Below are 19,455 nucleotides of genomic sequence, written 5' to 3'. Positions count from 1 at the left end.
TTCCCTGTCTGACTGGCCAACGCATCCCTAGAGGGGACTCAATATGTTTGGCATAGGGTAGCCTACTTTCAGACAGGTAGGTCGTTGTGTGTGAATGAAACATGTGAACAATTTGGCCTATGTTTCAATCATGAGGCAAATCCTAGTTATTTATTGACCATCATCCAGTCGAGAGCACCACGAGAGCACGACTAGACGTCTGATTCAAGCTCCGCCTTCTCTCCTTCCATCACTTTACGTTTCAGTCCGTGAGACAGAGGGGACGTGCCATACACATAGACATTATAACAAGGCCAAACAGTCACCGGGACGTGCTCGCGCTCGGCCACCGTGCGTGAGTGACAGTCGGGAAGTACATCTGAAACTGAGAGAATTCAGTTGCAATCTGTTGGTTTGTTAAATTAATTGTGGGCTTTTTAAGCAGTTTGATGAATGTTAAAAGGGTGAAAACATAGACCAGGAGTTTTAACGGGAAGAAACGGACATTGTTACGAAAATGAACGAGACAGAGAACATCCCACTTGCAGAATACGATTTCGAAAGAAAATTCGATGAAAAGGGGGCTCTCGAATGGATGCAAGAAAACTGGTAAGTAGACTACCAATTCAACCAAACACATCTAGATAAAAGAGAAGCCTAGCTAGCCTACGTGGTCTAAAGCCGGCGAATTCTCCCCCCGTCGCCGCCAATGTTGGCTGAGCTCTCATCCACACACAATGTCATTATTTAGCCTACACGCCATGCAGGCACATTTTTTTATTGCCCACATTCGTCAATTTGATTCCTAACGGTCGCTTACTTTTTCCATTCATAGGCTACCGAAGAGTGCATACAATGTGTTGTGTGGGTTTTGATTATGCTACAAAGTAACGTATAGTCAATAATGTATACATAAGGCTACTACAGATATAAGTATCTTTGAGGATACTGTACAGGGGGAGACTGGGACAAGAATTCGACCCTGGCATTTTACTAGACTACATCACTGGGTGTGCCACCAACTCACCACCAACCATGCACACACAACCCATCAGGACAAATACACTCTACTACACTCTGACCCTACAAACCCTACTTAGACACATGTAGTAATGCTAACACATAACATTGGCGGTGCAGTACAGCGTTTCTCAGCTATTTCTGTTCCAGTGACTGGCGGGACATGCTTATAAAAGCCCAGCTAATGACTTAGGTCATAGTTGCTATATTATACTTTCAAAATATGACTAATTTCCAGATTTGTTTGTGGTCAATAGAGATGAATTACATACATCTTTATGTGCACTAACTAATATCATTGGCTAATTAATTTGGGGCTCAACACCTGAGGAAATGGAAACACAAAACACATGAACTAGATTAATATGATACCCACTGCTAATAGCCATGGATTCATCCATTAGAAATAACATTGATACCTACAGAAAGCTGAAGCCCTCCTCTCTTTGACAGGGACAAGGGGACGAAGCATCCGAAGCTGTGTTTTCCCCCACAATTGCGTCTTGAAATGTTATACGATCAGAACACATTTTTCTCTCTAGCGCACAGGAAAGAGGATAGTGGCTAGCTTATTACAGCAGCAGGCCCCAGTGAAACAGGGGCAGGGCAGACACTTTCATTACAGGAATCATGAGGATAATTGTTTGACCAAATCATGGTTTTAGCCACCCCAAAAAAGGAAGCTGAAATTGTAGAATGTGCTCTTTCTACTTTATAGGCACTGTTTCCATTTTTTGTTTTACAATCCATGAGCTTGGCTATCTAACTGATGAGTTGGAACAGTTCTCTTTGCTGATGCCACATTTTACTTTGAATATGAGTTTGAGTGACCTCAGCTCAGCCTGTCAGAAAAACGGGCTGGCCCATCTGGGTATGGGTGCAGGCCGTTGCCCACTGATCAGCCAAAGGCTCATTATAGATTAATATAATAGAGAAATTGCTCAATCTTTTAAAAATAACATAGGCTGCAGGCCATGCCCCAAAAAAGTATAATATATGCACACTACCGTTCAAAAGTTTGGGGTCACTTCAGAAGATAGTTCTTTGTTTCTGGCCATTTTGAGCCTGTAATTGAACCCACAAATGCTGATGCTCCAGATACTCAACTAGTCTAAAGAAGGCCAGTTTGATTACTTCTTTAATTAGAACAACAGTTTTCAGCTGTGCTAACATAATTGCAAAAGGCTTTTCTAATGATCAATTAGCCTTTTAAAATTATAAACTTGGATTAGCTAACACAATTCGCCATTGGAACACAGGAGTGATGGTTGCTGATAATGGGCCTATGTAGATTTCCATGACAAATCTGTCATTTCCAGCTACAATAGTCATTTACAACATTAACAATGTCTACACTCTATTTCTGATCAATTTGATGTTATTTTAATAGACCAAATATGTGCTTTTCTTTCAAAAACAAGGACATTTCTAAGTGACCTCAAACTTTTGAACGGTAGTGTATATATTTTTTGTGTGTGTGTCAATTTCGACCAGCCCACCCAACGAGAAAATGGTCCAGCCCACCTGGCATTTGCCAGAATTGCCAGATGGCCCTGCTACTGTAAATTGATATACTTATTATTGTTCTCCCGCCCATTTTCAGATGTCATTGAGGATGCGACTGTCTGAACTACAGTTTTCATGTGCATGGTGTGTTGATAACCGGCTATGTTTTATGAACGTTAAAACAACCTTCGATCCATCGCATGATGCGGAAGCCATCCCTTTCAACGCCTACAGTACATTGGACGCTTTCCTCTGCCCAGGTGTTGCTGATGCATGCCTAACCTAACGTAGCAGGCGGAAAATAAGCTAGATCCCCCTACAGAAGGTTCTCTTCTGCACTGTTCAACCAATCCAGTAAATGTGGAGGAGGAGTTAAGATGGGAGTGTCTCCTTGTTAACGTCCAAAAGCAGAAGTCTCTTTACTAGCTGTCTTTTCATTTCCCCTGATAAACATAACAACCAGTTGTTAGGGACTCGGCATGGCTAACACATGCCAGATCTTACAACGCCTGGATAGGTATCAGATAATTGTGGTCCTTCTGTAGCTCAGTTGGTAGAGCATGGCGCTTGTAACGCCAGGGTAGTGGGTTCGCTTCCCGGGACCACCCATACGTAGAATGTATGCACACATGACTGTAAGTCGCTTTGGATAAAAGCGTCTGCTAAATGGCATATATTATTATTATATTATTATTATATTATTATATTATATTATTATATTATATTATTATTATAGATAACCACGTCATATGTTATCGCAATCTGGTGCCCGAAAGCACATTTTATGACATGGCACGTAACCATTGGTTGATGAATGCAACGTCTGAGCAGGGGAACACGACCAATGGGCGAGTTCCACAGCGAAAGGCAAGGTGACGCAACAACCTATGGTTCTGGCCACGTCATCGACTGTGTCATCAACTGAGAAATTGCTATAACATATCATGTGGTCAGCTGGTACTTTCGAGTAACTATCTGGGCGTTGTTAGATCTGTCAGGCGTCAGCAAAGTCTAAGCATAGGAACGCGGCCATCGGTACTACAATATGACGGGAAACTCGATGCATAGCCTGTCATACTGCTGTTCACTTCAGTTTGTGTAACATGTACATGCAGTCACATGCAATGAATGATTACTAAATATCAAATGTGATGATTACTGTTAAATACATAGGTGTAAATACATTATAGGATATCAATAGGCCTACATTTTGTAACTGTTTTAATATCATATTTATATTTAATATAACCCAAAGGCATGTCACTTCTCCCCATCAAATTAGTATAGGTCTCAAGTGTTTCTCTTTGTGTCCAATGGAAATGTGTATGGAAAAAGGGAGTAATTTGTCTGTGGATACCATATCACTAAGGAAACTTAGAGACCTAGTAAGACCGCATTCTTGCACAGACTTACTCTGGCTCCTTGTTTGCATTTTCTGACTGAGAGACAGTGTTGTGTTTCAGTTTCAGTGGCAAGCAAGCTGTCAAATGTGTATTGTAAAAGTCCAGGGGTGTATTCAAGAAACGTTTTGCTGCTGCACAACTCTAAAACAGAACGAAACGGGGAAGGACCTATCTGAATTTGTCCAATAGGAACTCTTGTTTTGCTCTGTCTGCTTCCGTTTCATTCTTAAACGGTAAACCGTTTCCCGTAGTGAATACACCCCTGTAGATGTGCAGTGCTGGCCAAGTAAATTCACCCTGTTTCACCCTGCCCATGCATTCCTCAGATCGCGCTGATGTGTGTAGGCTACAGCAAAGCATCAAGGGGAGGAGCCAGAGAAGCTTAAAACCACAACTAGTGCAGCACAGGGAAACCAATGCTTTGATTGCATGTGACATCGAGGCCTACGACTGTAATTAATGGGCTAGACTTCTGCTTTCTGGGAACATTTGCTCCCACATGACTCCCCCCTTTCTCTCTTTCGAGGAGTAAAAGATGGTGGCCCACACATTGTATTTGTCCTGAGTCCTTCACCTCAAAAGGATACAATGACTGCTTCTTGTCGCTTCATTATCTCTCTCTCCCTCGGTATTGGCCATCACACATTCCCTCGCTGTAATGCATAGACACAGTGGTGTTATTGCTCTTAATGCTTCCCTATAGAATACTTCATCAGTCTAATGACAGTCTCATCCTCCCTTTGGGACAGACAGAGAATGACCACTGAAGCCCTACTGTATTTAGCGATGTATATAGCCCTACTAAACTGGGTCAAACAACAACATCTTCCTAGTCTAATATGCTCTGCCAATCTGGATTGGTCATCTGGTCTGTCCTCAAAGTAAACCCCCTCTGCAGTACACACATCATCGCTTTTTAGTATTCAGCCCTTTTCGACCTCAATTGAACTTTTTGGTAAAAACAAATTGTCCAGTCAGTGATCTGTCTAGTATTCTTACTGCAACCCGCTCCCATCTGTTTTCACATAGCCTCACAGTTGATTTTAGATCGGAGTGATGTTTACTCAATCTAATTGCCTCAATACCCACGGGCTGCAGTAGTAGAAGTTCTGGTCAGTATGTCAACATCTCAGCTCGGTTAGTCCTCGGCTCCATGACTACGAATGGGGATGGGGACTGTAAAATAGCGCCTTGGCATGGATGGACAGAAGTTGGAGTGGTCTACAGGCCATGTCACTGCCATGTGCCCAGTGGACCAGCCCAATCCTGATCTCTGTAATCTTTTTGAATAGTATGAATTTAAATACAGTTGAAGTCGGAAGTTTACATACACTTAGGTTGGAGTTATTAAAAGTTGATTTTCAACCACTCCACACATTTCTTGAGGACATCTACTTTGTAAATGACACAAGTATTTTTTCCAACCATTGTTTGCAGACAGATTATTTCACTTATAATTCACTGTATCACATGTCCAGTGGGTCAGACGTTTACATACACTAAGTTGACTGGGCCTTTAAACAGCTTGGGAAATTCCAGAAAATGATGTCATGGCTATAGAAGCTTCTGATAGGCTAATTGACATAATTTGAGTCAATTGGAGGTGTACCTGTGGATGTTTTTCAAGGCCTACCTTCAAACTCAGTGTCTCTTTGCTTGACATCATGGGAAAATCAAAAGAAATCAGCCAAGACCTTTTTTTTTTTTTTTATCATTGGGAGCAATTCCCAAACGCCTGAAGGTACCACGTTCATCTGTACAAACAACAGTATGCATGGGACCACGCAGTACCATGGGACCACGCAGCTATCATACTGCTCAGGAAGGAGACTCGTTCTGTCTCCTAGAGATTAACGTACTTTGATGCGAAAAGTGCAAATTAATCCCAGAACAACAGCAAAGGATCTTGTGAAGATGCTGGAGGAAACAGGTAAAAAGGTATCTATATCCACAGTAAAACGAGTCCCATATTGACATAACCTAACCCGGGAGGCAAAGTTAAACAATTTAAAAGCAATGTTACCAAATACTAATTGAGTGTATGTAAACCTCTGACCCACTGGGAATGTAATGAAAGAAATTAAAGCTGAAATAAATAATTCTCTCTAATATTATTCTGACAGTTCACATTATTAAAATAAAGTGGTGATCCCAACTGACCTAAAACAGGAAATTGTGAAACACCTTAGCCAAATACATTTAAACTCAGTTTATGTAAACTTCCGACTTCAACTGTCGATGATTGAGTTTAGCCAAATACATTTAAACTCAGTTTATGTAAACTTCCGACTTCAACTGTCGATGATTGAGTTTAGCTTAGCTCGCCTCGTGGCTTGCTGTGTACATTCAGCGTACTGACACCAGGCAAAAGGTACTAGAAATGTCAACTGCAGTGCCAATCCCAAAAGTCTGCTAAAGACTGACTCATCCATTCACAATGATCATTGATCACATACAGGCATTGTTGGAGTTTAAACTCGATTAAAGCTTGTTTGCATTTCCACCCTGCTCTCATCTAAATCATGACCTACACTGGTAGTTACAGTAATCACTTGTGAACTGGTTCGTGACATGTTTTTAATATTTTCTCCTTAATAGGAGCAAGTCCTTTATGTTCTGTGGGCTGTATGCTGCGATCATCTTCGGGGGCCAACACTTCATGAGAGAGAGGCCCAAGCTAAACCTGCGTCGACCCCTCGTCCTCTGGTCACTCAGTCTGGCCATCTTCAGGTGAGTGACACACTGACCCCTGTGTTTCAGTATATCACTTTATGTGTTTTTTTTTAGGCATCATCAAACCAATCAATCATTGTGATTGAAGCTCTTTCTGAACGTTGGTGGTGGATAGCCTCGTTATCCTCCCTCATCCTTGCAAACCTCAGCAAGGGAAATGTTGTCCACAAAAATGTTTGTATATATACTCCATTTTTCAGGACCCTGTCTTTCAAAGATAATTCGTAAAAATCCAAATATCTTCACAGATCTTCATTGTAAAGGGTTTAAACACTGTTTCCCATGCTTGTTCAATGAACCATAACCAGTTAGTGAACATGCACCTGTGGAACGGTCGTTAGGACACTAACAGATTACAGGCGGTAGGCAATTAAGGTAACAGTTATGAAAACTTAGGACACTAAAAGAGGCACCACCACTGAAAGATCTCCCATGGGGTTTTTGAATGTGCCTAGGCATACTGCAATAGGCATGAGGACTGCAGATACCAATGATGATGTTGGTGTTAGTTACCATAGATCATGTATTGAGACAGGAGGACCAATGATGATGTTGGTGTTAGTTAACAACACCTAGATCATGTATTGAACATCAACCTACAGGTACCAAGATGAAAACAACTGTTGGTGTTACACCAGGTAGTTCCATCAGTGATAGACTGTCCACAATAGGCTAGAGAGGCAATTGAGGGCTGATGTTGTTGTATTAGGTAGTCCTACCATTGATACTGCCTATTGGCACAAACCCACCGTAGCTGGACCAGATGGACTGGCAAAATACTTTTTTAGTACAGTTACCAGTGATACTGTATTGATAGGTAAAGACCTAAACTACATTCCATGTATCTATGTTGGTGTTACTTACCATAGATACAGTGTAATTGATAGGGTTAAATTGAAAAATAGCTGAACTTGATAGGTAGTTACCAATGATGATGTTGGTGATTAGGTAGTTACCATTGAGGACGGTTGATTGAAGGTAATGAATTCCAATGATGATGTTGGCTTTAATGGATTTCACCTTAGATAATGTATTGAAAGGTTCTTACTCTTTGAAATGACTGCTCAACTTGTTGACTTACCAATGCAGATTGTTGGCTAGGTTAGGAATGCAGTTTACAACATTTAACGTGGCGTTACTGTAGCTTTGACATTGGTTTTTAACATCGTTAAACTAAACATGATGATTTTGGTTTTTACCATAGATAATGTATTGATTTCGTATGTTACCATTGATACTCCCTATTGAAGCCCTTAACCAACAATGCTTCAACAAGTTAAGTAAAAACTAAGAAAATGTTTGAAAATAAAATAGTTAAACAGCAGCAGTAAAATAACTGGAGGCTGAGACAGGAGGGGTCAGAGTCAATGTGGCCCCATCCGGTTAGTCACCCCGGTAATTTAGGTAATATGTACATGTAGGTCCAGTTAAAATAACTATGCATAGATAATAAACAGACTAGCAGCAGTGTAAATCTTAGCCACTTTGATTAGCTGTTCAGGGGTCTTATGGCTTGGGGGTAGAATTGATACTGTATCCTGACTTGGTAGCTACCAATGGTGATGTTGCCGCACGGAAGCAGATAGATAAGTCTATGACTAGGTGGTTACCTTTGATGATTTTGGGCCTTCCTCTGACACCACCTGGTATAGATGTCCTGGATGGCAGGAAGTTGGCCAGTGATGATGTTGGTGTTAGTTACCCTCTGAGTGCCTTGTGGTAGAGGCCGGTAGTGCCATTCTAATGATGATGTCAGAATGTCTTGATGGTGCAGCTGTGAACCTTTTGAGGATCTGAGGTAAATCTTTTCAGTCTCCTGAGGGTGTTAGGCTTTGTCATGCCCTAGATCTGTCATTAGACTGCTGAACAATTAATAAAATCACCACTGGACAATTTACCATTGATACCCCCCCTCTTTGTACACTGCTGCTACCAATGTTTATTATCTATTAGTCACTTCACCCCTACCTACATGTATTGACCTCAACCAACCTGTAACCCCGCAATGACCTGGTACCTGTTGCCGTGTCTATATAGCCTCGTTATTGTTATTCTTATTGTAGTTACTTTTAATTATGACTTTTGGTATTAGTCTACTTAGAAATATTTTTTTAAACTCTTACCAATGACTGATGTTGGTGTAACCTCCTGAATACCACTATTTTTATGTTTGGAAAAATAACGTTCCCAATGATGATTTTGGTATGCTAGAATATGCATATAATTGACAGATTATTGATAGAAAACACTCTAAAGTTCCCAAAACTGTCAAACTGTTGTCTGTTAGTTACCAGGAGTCATACTGTTTTAGGTGTGCCAATGATGATCATCATCATCCGTGCCCATGATCTGCTGAGCCAGCTAGTTAATCCAATCACAGATGTTGGTTTAACCTGCCCATTGATACTGCTGCTGGCTGGAGGTAACGTTACCAATGAAACACTTCATGTGTTCTACCACATGGGGTTTTTAAAAGTAGGCTACTGGCCTGCAATAGATAGGTAGTTACCAATGATGATGTTGGTATTAGGTAGTTACCATTGATGTATTGATAGGTAGTTACCATTGATGTATTGATAGGTAGTTACCAATGATGATGTTGGTGTTAGTTACCATAGATCATGTATTGATAAGTAGTTACCAATGATGATGTTGGTGTTAGGTAGTCACCATAGATAATGTATAGATAGGTAGTGACCAATGATGATGTTGGTATTAGGTAGTTACCATTGATACTGTATTGATAGGTAGTTACCAATGATGATGTTGGTGTTAGTTACCATAGATAATGTATTGATAGGTAGTTACCAATGATGATGTTGGTGTTTGGTAATTACCATAGATAATGTATAGATAGGTAGTTACCAATGATGATGTTGGTGTTAGGTAGATACCATAGATAATGTATAGATAGGTAGTTACCAATGATGATGTTGGTGTTAGGTAGTCACCATAGATAATGTATAGATGGGTAGTTACCAATGATGATGTTGGTGTTAGGTAGATACCATAGATAATGTATAGATAGGTAGTTACCAATGATGATGTTGGTATTAGGTAGTTACCATTGATACTGTATTGATAGGTAGTTACCATTGATGTATTGATAGGTAGTTACCAATGATGATGTTGGTATTAGGTAGTTACCATTCAAATCAAATCAAATTTATTTATATAGCCCTTCGTACATCAGCTGATATCTCAAAGTGCTGTACAGAAACCCAGCCTAAAACCCCAAACAGCAAACAATGCAGGTGTAAAAGCACGGTGGCTAGGAAAAACTCCCTAGAAAGGCCAAAACCTAGGAAGAAACCTAGAGAGGAACCGGGCTATGTGGGGTGTCCTCTTCTGGCTGTGCCGGGTAGAGATTATAACAGAACATGACCAAGATGTTCAAATGTTCATAAATGACCAGCATGGTCGAATAATAATAAGGCAGAACAGTTGAAACTGGAGCAGCAGCAGTCAGGTGGAATGGGGACAGCAAGGAGCCATCATGTCAGGTAGTCCTGGGGCACGGTCCTAGGACATGGTCCAGTCCTCTTCTGGCTGTGCCGGGTGGAGATTATAACAGAACGCCCAAATGTTCATAAATGACCAGCATGGTTGAAAATAGTAAGGCTGAAACTGAGCAGCAGCATGGCCAGGTGGACTGGGGACAGCAAGGAGTCATCATGTCAGGTAGTCCTGGGACATGGTCCTGGGGGCCAGTTGAAACTGGAGCAGCAGCATGGCCAGGTGGACTGGGGACAGCAGGAGTCATCATGAGGTAGTCCTGGGGCATGGTCCTGGGGCTCAGGTCCTCCGAGAAGAAAAGAAAGAGAAGGAGAGAATTAGAGAACGCACACTTAGATTCACACAGGACACTGAATAGGACAGGAGAAGTACTCCAGATATAACAAACTGACCCTAGCCCCCCGACACATAAACTACTGCAGCATAAATACTGGAGGCTGAGACAGGAGGGGTCAGGAGACACTGTGGCCCCATCCGAGGACACCCCCGGACAGGGCCAAACAGGAAGGATATAACCCCACCCACTTTGCCAAAGCACAGCCCCCACACCACTAGAGGGATATCTTCAACCACCAACTTACCATCCTGAGACAAGGCCGAGTTTAGCCCACAAAGATCTCCGCCACGGAGATACCATTGATGTATTGATAGGTAGTTACCAATGATGATGTTGGTATTAGGTAGTTACCATTGATGTATTGATAGGTAGTTGCCAATGATGATGTTGGTATTAGGTAGTTACCATTGATAATGTATTGATAGGTAGTTACCAATGATGTTGGTATTAGGTAGTTACCATTGATAATGTATTGATAGGTAGTTACCAATGATGTTGGTATTAGGTAGTTACCATTGATGTATTGATAGGTAGTTACCAATGATGATGTTGGTGTTAGTTACCATAGATAATGTATAGATAGGTAGTTACCAATGATGATGTTGGTATTAGGTAGTTACCATTGATACTGTATTGATAGGTAGTTACCAATGATGATGTTGGTGTTAGTTAGATCATACCATGATGATGTTGGTGTTAGTTACCATTGATGTATTGATAGGTAGTTACCAATGATGATGTTGGTGTTAGTTACCATTGATGTATTGATGTTGATGATGTTTGTGTTAGTTACCATTGATACTGTATTGATAGGTAGTTACCAATGATGATGTTGGTGTTAGTTACCATTGATGTATTGATAGGTAGTTACCAATGATGATGTTGGTGTTAGTTACCATAGATAATGTATAGATAGGTAGTTACCAATGATGATGTTGGTATTAGGTAGTTACCATTGATACTGTATTGATAGGTAGTTACCAATGATGATGTTGGTGTTAGTTACCATAGATCATGTATTGATAGGTAGTTACCAATGATGATGTTGGTGTTAGTTACCATTGATGTATTGATAGGTAGTTACCAATGATGATGTTGGTGTTAGTTACCATTGATGTATTGATAGGTAGTTACCAATGATGATGTTTGTGTTAGTTACCATTGATACTGTATTGATAGGTAGTTACCAATGATGATGTTGGTGTTAGTTACCATTGATGTATTGATAGGTAGTTACCAATGATGATGTTGGTGTTAGTTACCATAGATAATGTATTGATAGGTAGTTACCAATGATGATGTTTGTGTTAGTTACCATTGATACTGTATTGATAGGTAGTTACCAATGATGATGTTGGTGTTAGGTAGTTACCATAGATAATGTATAGGTAGGTAGTTACCATTGATAAGATAGTTATAGGTAATGAATTACCACGTCTGACACCAACTGACACTGACAGGTACCAACACACTCTTGAACAGCTTCTATCCCCAAGCAATACGACTGATAAATACCTAGCAAAATAGCTACACGGACCGAGTTTACCTTGTATCTTTATTGACCTTTTATTTCAGTATTTACACTGTCTCTATGCACACTCACAGGGCCCTACACACTCACAGGGCCCTACACACTCACAGGGCCCTACACACTCACAGGGCCCTACACACTCACAGGGCCCTACACACTCACAGGGCCCTACACACTCACAGGGCCCTACACACTCGGTCACTCAAACACACACACAAACACTCACGCCATCATTTTCTCACTCACACATAATATGCACATACATTTATACTGACACACATCCGCACACACCCTCTCACACACCCTCTCACATGCAAGCTGCTGCTACTCTGTTTATCTTATATCCTGTTGCCTCGTCACCTTACCCCTATACATATCTACCTCCATCACTCCAGTATCCTTGCACAGTACTGTAAATATGGTATTGGAACTGACTTTTTAAATATTTCCTGTATATTGTCTGCTTACCTACTTACTTTATTGTGTATTTCATATTTCTTATTCTGGGGACATCCAGCTGGAGATGTGACCCACTGATATGTCTTATCTCGTTTGTCTTGGTTTCAGATTTCGAGCGCCATGGCAACCGCAACAGTGACCGTTCATATAGTTGAGAGCTATATCACTTTGCATCATGGCACCGCAAAGCTGACAGTATAAAATATAGTTGAGCGACGTATTTTGCATTACATTATGACAACCACAAAGCTCACAGTTCAGGTGTATCGTATAGCAGCAAGATAAAAATATGAGCTGAATTCGTGTACAAAAATACTTACTTATAGTCAACTCTAATCGACCATGGGCATTATACTTGTGTTGAAGTTTTTTCCTATACCAATTACTTGAATACAACAGTGAATTCCCTATAGTTAGACTGAGCAAATCAAATACACTTTTATTTTATCCCATGCGCCGAATACAACAGGTATACAATGAATACAACCTTACCTTGAAATGCTAGCCCTTAACCAACAATGCAGTTCAAGAAATAGTGCTAAGAAAATATTTACTAAATATACTAAAGTAAATTTTTTAAATAAAAAGTAACACAATAAAATAACAATACCGAGGCTATATACAGGGGTTATCGGTACCTAGTCAATGTGTGGGGGATACATGTTAGTTGAGGTAGTTTGTACATGTAAGTAAAGTGACTATGCACAGATAATAAATAGAGAGTATCAGCAGTGTTAAATCTAAGGGGGGGAGTCCATGTAAATAGTCTGTGTAGCCATTTGATTCATTGTTCAGCAGTCTGATGGCTTGGGGGTAGAAGCTGTTAATAAGGAGCCTTTTGGACCTAGATTTGGCGCTCCGGTACTGCTTGCTGTGCGGTAGCAGAGAGAACAGTCTATGATTTGGGTGACTGAAGACTTTGACGATTTTTAAGGCCTTCGTCTGACACCGCTTAGTAAATACAGTTGAAGTCGGACGTTTACATACACTTAGGTTGGAGTCATTAAAACTCGTTTTTCAACCACTCCACAAATTTCTGGTTATAGTTTTGGCAAGTCGGTTCGGACATCTACTTTGTGCAATGACACAAGTAATTTTTCCAACAATTGTTTACAGACAGATTATTTCACTTATGTACTTATTTCACTGTATACAATTCCAGTGGGTCAGAAGTTTACATACACTAAATTGTCTGTGCCTTTAAACAGCTTGGAAAATTCCAGAAAATTAAGTCATGGCTTTAGAAGCTTCTGATAGGATAATTGACATAATTTGAGTCAACTGGAGGTGTACCTGTGGATGTATTTCAAGGCCTACCTTCAAACTCAGTGCCTCTTTGCTTGACATCATGGGAAAATCAAAAGAAATCAAAAGAAGTCTGGTTCATCATTGGGAGCAATTTCTAAATGCCTGAAGGTACCACGTTCATCTGTACAAACAATAGTACGCAAGTATAAACACCATGGGACCACGCATCCATCATACCGCTCAGGAAGGAGACGGGTTCTGTCTCCAAGAGATGAACATACTTTGGTGCAAAAAGTGCAAATCAATCCCAGAAGAACAGCAAAGGACCTTGTGAAGATGCTGGAGGAAACAGGTACAAAGTATCAATATCCACAGTAAAACGAGTCCTATATCGACATAACCTGAAAGGCCGCTCAGCAAGGAAGAAGCCACTGCTCCAAAACCGTCATAAAAAAGCCAGACTACGGTTTGCAACTGAACATGGGGACAAATATCGTACTTTTTGGAGAAATGTCCTCTGGTCTGATGAAACAAAAATAGAACTGTTTGGCCATAATGACCATTGTTATATTTGGAGGAAAAGGGGGAGGCTTGCAAGCTGAAGAACACCATCCCAACCGTGAAGCATGGGGGTGGAAGCATCATGTTGTGGGGGTGCTTTGCTGCAGGAGGGACTGGTGCACTTCACAAAATAGCTGGCATCATGAGGAAGGGAAATGATGTGGATATATTGAAGCAACATCTCAAGACATCAGTCAGGAAGTTAAACCTTGGTCGCAAATGGGTCTTCCAAATGGACAATGACCCCAAGCATACTTCCAAAGTTGTGGAAAATGGCTTTAAGGACAACAAAGCCAAGGTATTGGAGTGGCCATCACAAAGCCCTGACCTCAATCCCATAGAAAATCTGTGGGCAGAACTGAAAAAGCGTGTGCGAGCAAGGAGGCCTACAAACCTGACTCAGTTACACCAGCTTTGTCAGGAGCAATGGGCCAAAATTCACCCAACTTATTGTGGGACGCTTGTGGAAGGCTCCCCGAAATGTTTGACCCAAGTTAAACAATTTAAAGACAATGCTACCGAATACTAATTGAGTGTATGTAAACTTCTGACCCACTGGGAATGTGATGAAAGAAATAAAAGCTGAAATAAATAATTCTCTCTACTGTTATTCTGACATTTCACATTCTTAAAATAAAGTGGTGATCCTAACTGACCTAAGACAGGGAATTGTTACTTGGGTTAAATGTTAGGAATTGTAAAAAACTTGAGTTTAAATGTAATTGGCTAAGGTGTATGTAAACTTCCAACTTCAACTGTAGGTCCTGGATTGCAGGAAGCTTGGCCCCAGTGATGTACTGGGCCTTACGCACTACCCTCTGTAGTGCCATATAGTCAGTTGCCATACCAGGCGGTGATGCACTTGACACTATCTCTTTAGTAAATCTATGTGCTTCATTCCACAGTATCATCGGAGCGGTCAGAACCGGTTGGTACATGATCCATGTCCTCAACAAAAGTGGTTTTAAGCAGTCGGTGTGTGACACCAGCTTCTACAGCGCCCCTGTCAGCAAGTTCTGGGCCTACGCCTTCGTCCTGAGCAAGGCCCCAGAGCTGGGTAAGGAATGTCCCAAATAGGGTCCCGTTCTGAATGCTTCAGATAGATATATGTCATGTGGAACAGACATACTTTGTCATGCAGTGTAGAATAATCAGCTCGCCTCGAGCTGATCTATACAAGACAATTCTATATACTCATTGTGACCCTGGCCCACGAATGGGAGAGATGGAGGGGGTTGTAATTGGTCAATTATGTCAGAGGGCAAATCAGAGAGAAGGAGGCTGGTGCAGGACAAAAAAACAAACTTGAAACAATTTGTCTATTTATGTGATTCCGGAAGCACTTGGAAGTTTCTAGTGCACTTACATTGATCAGCGGCCTATTACCTCAAGGGCTATGTGACTGCAAGGTGATGCCATTTCCCCTCCCAGAGCAGTAATCTAGTCACTTATGCCTATCTGTCAGTCAAACAGGGGATGCAAAAGCGCTGGTAAATGGACAGAGATTCTGACTGACAGGAAGGACATGCTCGCGTTCTAGAATGGGACCGATGTTCAGTATATTAAGCCCGTATAGTTTGGACTGTACAGGGTGTGCGGTTTGAGTGTATTGGTGTGTGTCAGGATGTTGTTGTATGCTTCCTAATATTGTGTGTGTGTGTGTGTGTGTGCAGGTGCAGTGCTTTACTGTACTTTTTGAGGACCACAAACAGTCATCCCATCTTTCCAGGTCATTTTTGGAAGTGAGGTCCAAATATCCATTCCTCACAATGTTTGTCTTCTACTGTGTGTAGTCACTAGTGTTTGAGAGAGAGTGAAAGTGATCAAACATCAGAGTATAACTAAGTGATTTCTCCCTGCCTCCCTCCCTCCCTCCCTCAGGTGACACGGTGTTCATCGTGCTCCGTAAGCAGCGCCTCATCTTCCTCCATTGGTACCACCACATCACAGTGCTGGTCTACTCCTGGTACTCCTACAAGGACCAGGTGGCAGGCGGCGGCTGGTTCATGACCATGAACTACCTGGTCCACTCCCTCATGTACACCTACTACGCTGCCCGGGCTGCGGGCTACCGGGTGCCGCGACCCTGCGCCATGGTCATCACGGCCACCCAGATCATGCAGATGATGATGGGGCTTGCTGTCTTAGGCTTGGTCTACCACTGGATGCACGAAGTGCGCTGTCCCTCCTACATGCCCAACATCGCCTGGGGCTCGCTCATGTACCTCAGCTACCTGGTCCTGTTCGCCTCGTTCTTCTACAAGTCCTACCTCAAGGGCGCCACTTACAAGGTTGGCAAGGGATCCAAGGCCGAGTAGGGGCCGGATTCGTCAGAGGCAAGTTGCACACTGGGCAAGTCACATTAGAGTGTGTGCCTAATTGAGAAGAATATCGACGTTGTGCCATGATGCGAGTCACAACTGGTTTTAATGGTTGCTGGGTCCACGGCAATTGTGACAAGCCATTTTTTTCCCCCACCCACGACTTTGTATAGTTGTAGCTTATCTAACGAACTAGAACCATGGATTACATGACAATAGAATGGTCGTTGAGAGTGGACCGGGGAACCAGTGCATGGTCAACACAGTTTAATATACTATGATCCATGGATGAAAGGGAGTAGACAGATAGAGAGAGGGAGGTCAGTTTGTTTTTGACTAATGTACTACTCGCTTCATTTTGATTTCTTGGCTTCGTTAATCAATCTCTTTGACCAGCTGCTTCAGTCAGAGTCCAGTGAAAAACGACCATATGTGGCCTGAGGCGTCTCCAAGGGCAGTTTACAACCGCGTTTGCAGTCTGCACGGTCATTGAATTTGACAGTCACAGGTGTTCATTCATACAGAAAGACAGACTCCTTTTGAAATCTGGTGCTTTTTAGACCAGCACTGAGAATTCTCTCACTAACTTATAGGAAGTATATTGAAGTGATGATAAAAAGGCATGAATGAAGGATAATTTTTCTGTTTTAGTTGTAGGGAATTTTCTGGGAATGGGTGGGAGGAGATGAGCGCACTGAAGGGATTGACACCCAGAACAATGTGTCCATTGTAAATACTATATCTTAAGAATGTATTTATTTTCTTAAAATATCAAGTCTCTGGTGGTACTTAGTGTACCAGGAAATAGTGTGACTCACTAAGTTCTGCCTGTCTTAAATTGTGCATTTGGAGTTTTGCACTTTTGTATTTTAAACAGTTTTCTTTACATCACAACAATGCACTATATTGTTTTTTGTTTTTTTAAAGTCTTTCTACAGCTGTTCATTAAAGAAAGGGAAGTCCCCTGGCACCACATTGCTTCTTAAAGGGAAAGGTCATGGAGGTTCTTTGCTTCTTAAAGGGAAGGTCATGAAGGTTATCATAATGTCTGTGTGATAAGAGTTGCATTGTCATGTAAGAACTATTTGAGTCTAAGAGGTCAACTTTTTTGATTTTCACATTTGATAGATATTCCTTTACTACATGGTAGAAGAAAATATCCATATTGTTATATACCAGTATGAAAGCCAAGGATAGCAGGATAGGTTATAACGTTACACAAAAAGACACATTCCTTTTTCTTTCCTCCTATTTTAAATATGACCACCGGTGTAGATTGGATAGGGGCTCAGGTCAAGACAGCGAAATAGTTTTTGTTGTTGTCTAGAAATCTAGTAGATGCAGAAAGTAGTGTCTTGTAAGCACACCTAACCACTCGTGAGTTTTAACCCTTGGCAGCTTGTGTGTGTCTTCCTTTATGTTTATTATAGAGCTGTACTGTAATATCTCCCTCCTACCCATAATCCTAGAGCCATACTGGTGTGAGCACATGTTCTTTAATGTATGTTTGTATCACACTGAGAGTAGTTACCACAGGGACTCTTTTGAAGGGTAATGGTAACTACTAACACTTGCCTAACACTTGCCTTCATAAGCCCTACTTATAACCCCCATAACCCAAGCTGTGACTTCAAGTGTCATAGATCTCATACTCTATCTGTGAGTTTATTAGCTTCCAACACAAAGTGAGGCAGTCTAGCCTTTACACAACTGGTAGTCGCCAAATGTCTTAAAGGGGAATTTCAAAATTGTTCAACTTCATATCTATAATTTCCAGCACTAATCCAACATCATGCATCATCTGGTGTGCATCGTGTGATTTTTAACTAAGCAGTAGGCAATGCCTACTCATCATTGGTTGAAATCACACCAGATGATGCCATTGGAAAAACGTACCTTCCTTCATCTTTTTGACTACAAAACATAGAAACATACCATTTTCACGTATGTTGATGTTGGGATAGTGCTGAATGTGAAGTTGACATTTTTTTTCAATCATTTCCTTGAAATAGTGCTTCTAATCCTATTATAATGTTGTGTTTTATGAAGGAGTTACACTGCCCTTATGTAATACGCATCATATGACTCTGTAACACCTGATGCTGGAGCAGGGACATACTGTACTACCATTATTATAGACTAGTCCAATGAGCTTAGCAGTGTTTAGAAGTGTGAATATTTTTTTAAGGCCGTACTAAATCTGCAAAGTACATTTCTTTCACTTGGCTGTTGTTGTGTCAATAATGCTGATATTATGATCATGATGTGATATTATAAATATTGTCCACCCTCCACCTTGAAGCCGACGGTTGCATTTTAGTTGTAAAATATCACAACGATAAAACACAGGGTATGAACTCAGTTTCTAATACATTGATTCGTGTGCCAAATGATGCTTCTGCAGATTTCTACTCTGTTAGGTAAATGTGAGCAGAGTTATTGTTTGTGTATTGTCTTTGCTGATGCAGAGTGTAAGAAAACATGCTTATGCATCCCTGTGAGTATGCTGTCTAGTACGTAACTGATATGGAAGGGCAAAAAGCAACTGTCTTAAGGGCTTTAATGTTTAAATGTGCAGATTTTAAATGTCAAAACAATAAATTCATGTCTGTTTTGAAAGACTTGTTTCATTCTTGCTGAAATCTGAAATACATCTGTGCGTCTTTGTTAGATGCATATGCACATGTACAGTCAGATCCAAAAGGATTGGCACCTTTGAGAAAGATGAGCCAAAAAGACGGTGTAAAATTAATTCTACAAATACTGAGCTACAGGTAAAAGGAAACACTTGAGTAAATGAGGGATATAAAGTATATTGAAAGCAGGTGCTTCCACACAGGT

At 41.1% G+C, this 19,455-nt stretch overlaps 1 protein-coding gene across 1 annotated transcript; it reads left to right on the top strand.

The window, feature by feature from the left end:
* The first annotated feature begins 242 nt into the window (after positions 1 to 242).
* Positions 243 to 19,233, top strand: LOC118366565 (elongation of very long chain fatty acids protein 6-like). The gene is made up of 4 exons (XM_035749180.2): positions 243 to 588; positions 6,507 to 6,638; positions 15,199 to 15,350; positions 16,175 to 19,233. The coding sequence occupies exons 1-4, from the start codon at positions 497 to 499 to the stop codon at positions 16,609 to 16,611; spliced, it is 813 nt and encodes a 270-aa protein (XP_035605073.1). The 5' UTR covers positions 243 to 496; the 3' UTR covers positions 16,612 to 19,233.
* The last annotated feature ends 222 nt before the right edge of the window (positions 19,234 to 19,455 follow it).

Source organism: Oncorhynchus keta, chromosome 3 (genome assembly GCF_023373465.1).
Source record: "Oncorhynchus keta strain PuntledgeMale-10-30-2019 chromosome 3, Oket_V2, whole genome shotgun sequence".
Lineage (NCBI taxonomy): Eukaryota > Metazoa > Chordata > Actinopteri > Salmoniformes > Salmonidae > Oncorhynchus > Oncorhynchus keta.
This window is presented reverse-complemented; position numbering and strand designations above follow the sequence as displayed.

Excerpts from the sequence above, each read along its gene's own strand:
- LOC118366565 (XM_035749180.2), top strand. The coding sequence starts at position 497 with ATGAACGAGACAGAGAACATCCCACTTGCAGAATACGATTTCGAAAGA. Across the intron at positions 589-6,506 it reads GAATGGATGCAAGAAAACTG|GAGCAAGTCCTTTATGTTCT; the intron begins GTAAGTAGACTA and ends TCTCCTTAATAG. Across the intron at positions 15,351-16,174 it reads GAGCAAGGCCCCAGAGCTGG|GTGACACGGTGTTCATCGTG; the intron begins GTAAGGAATGTC and ends TCCCTCCCTCAG.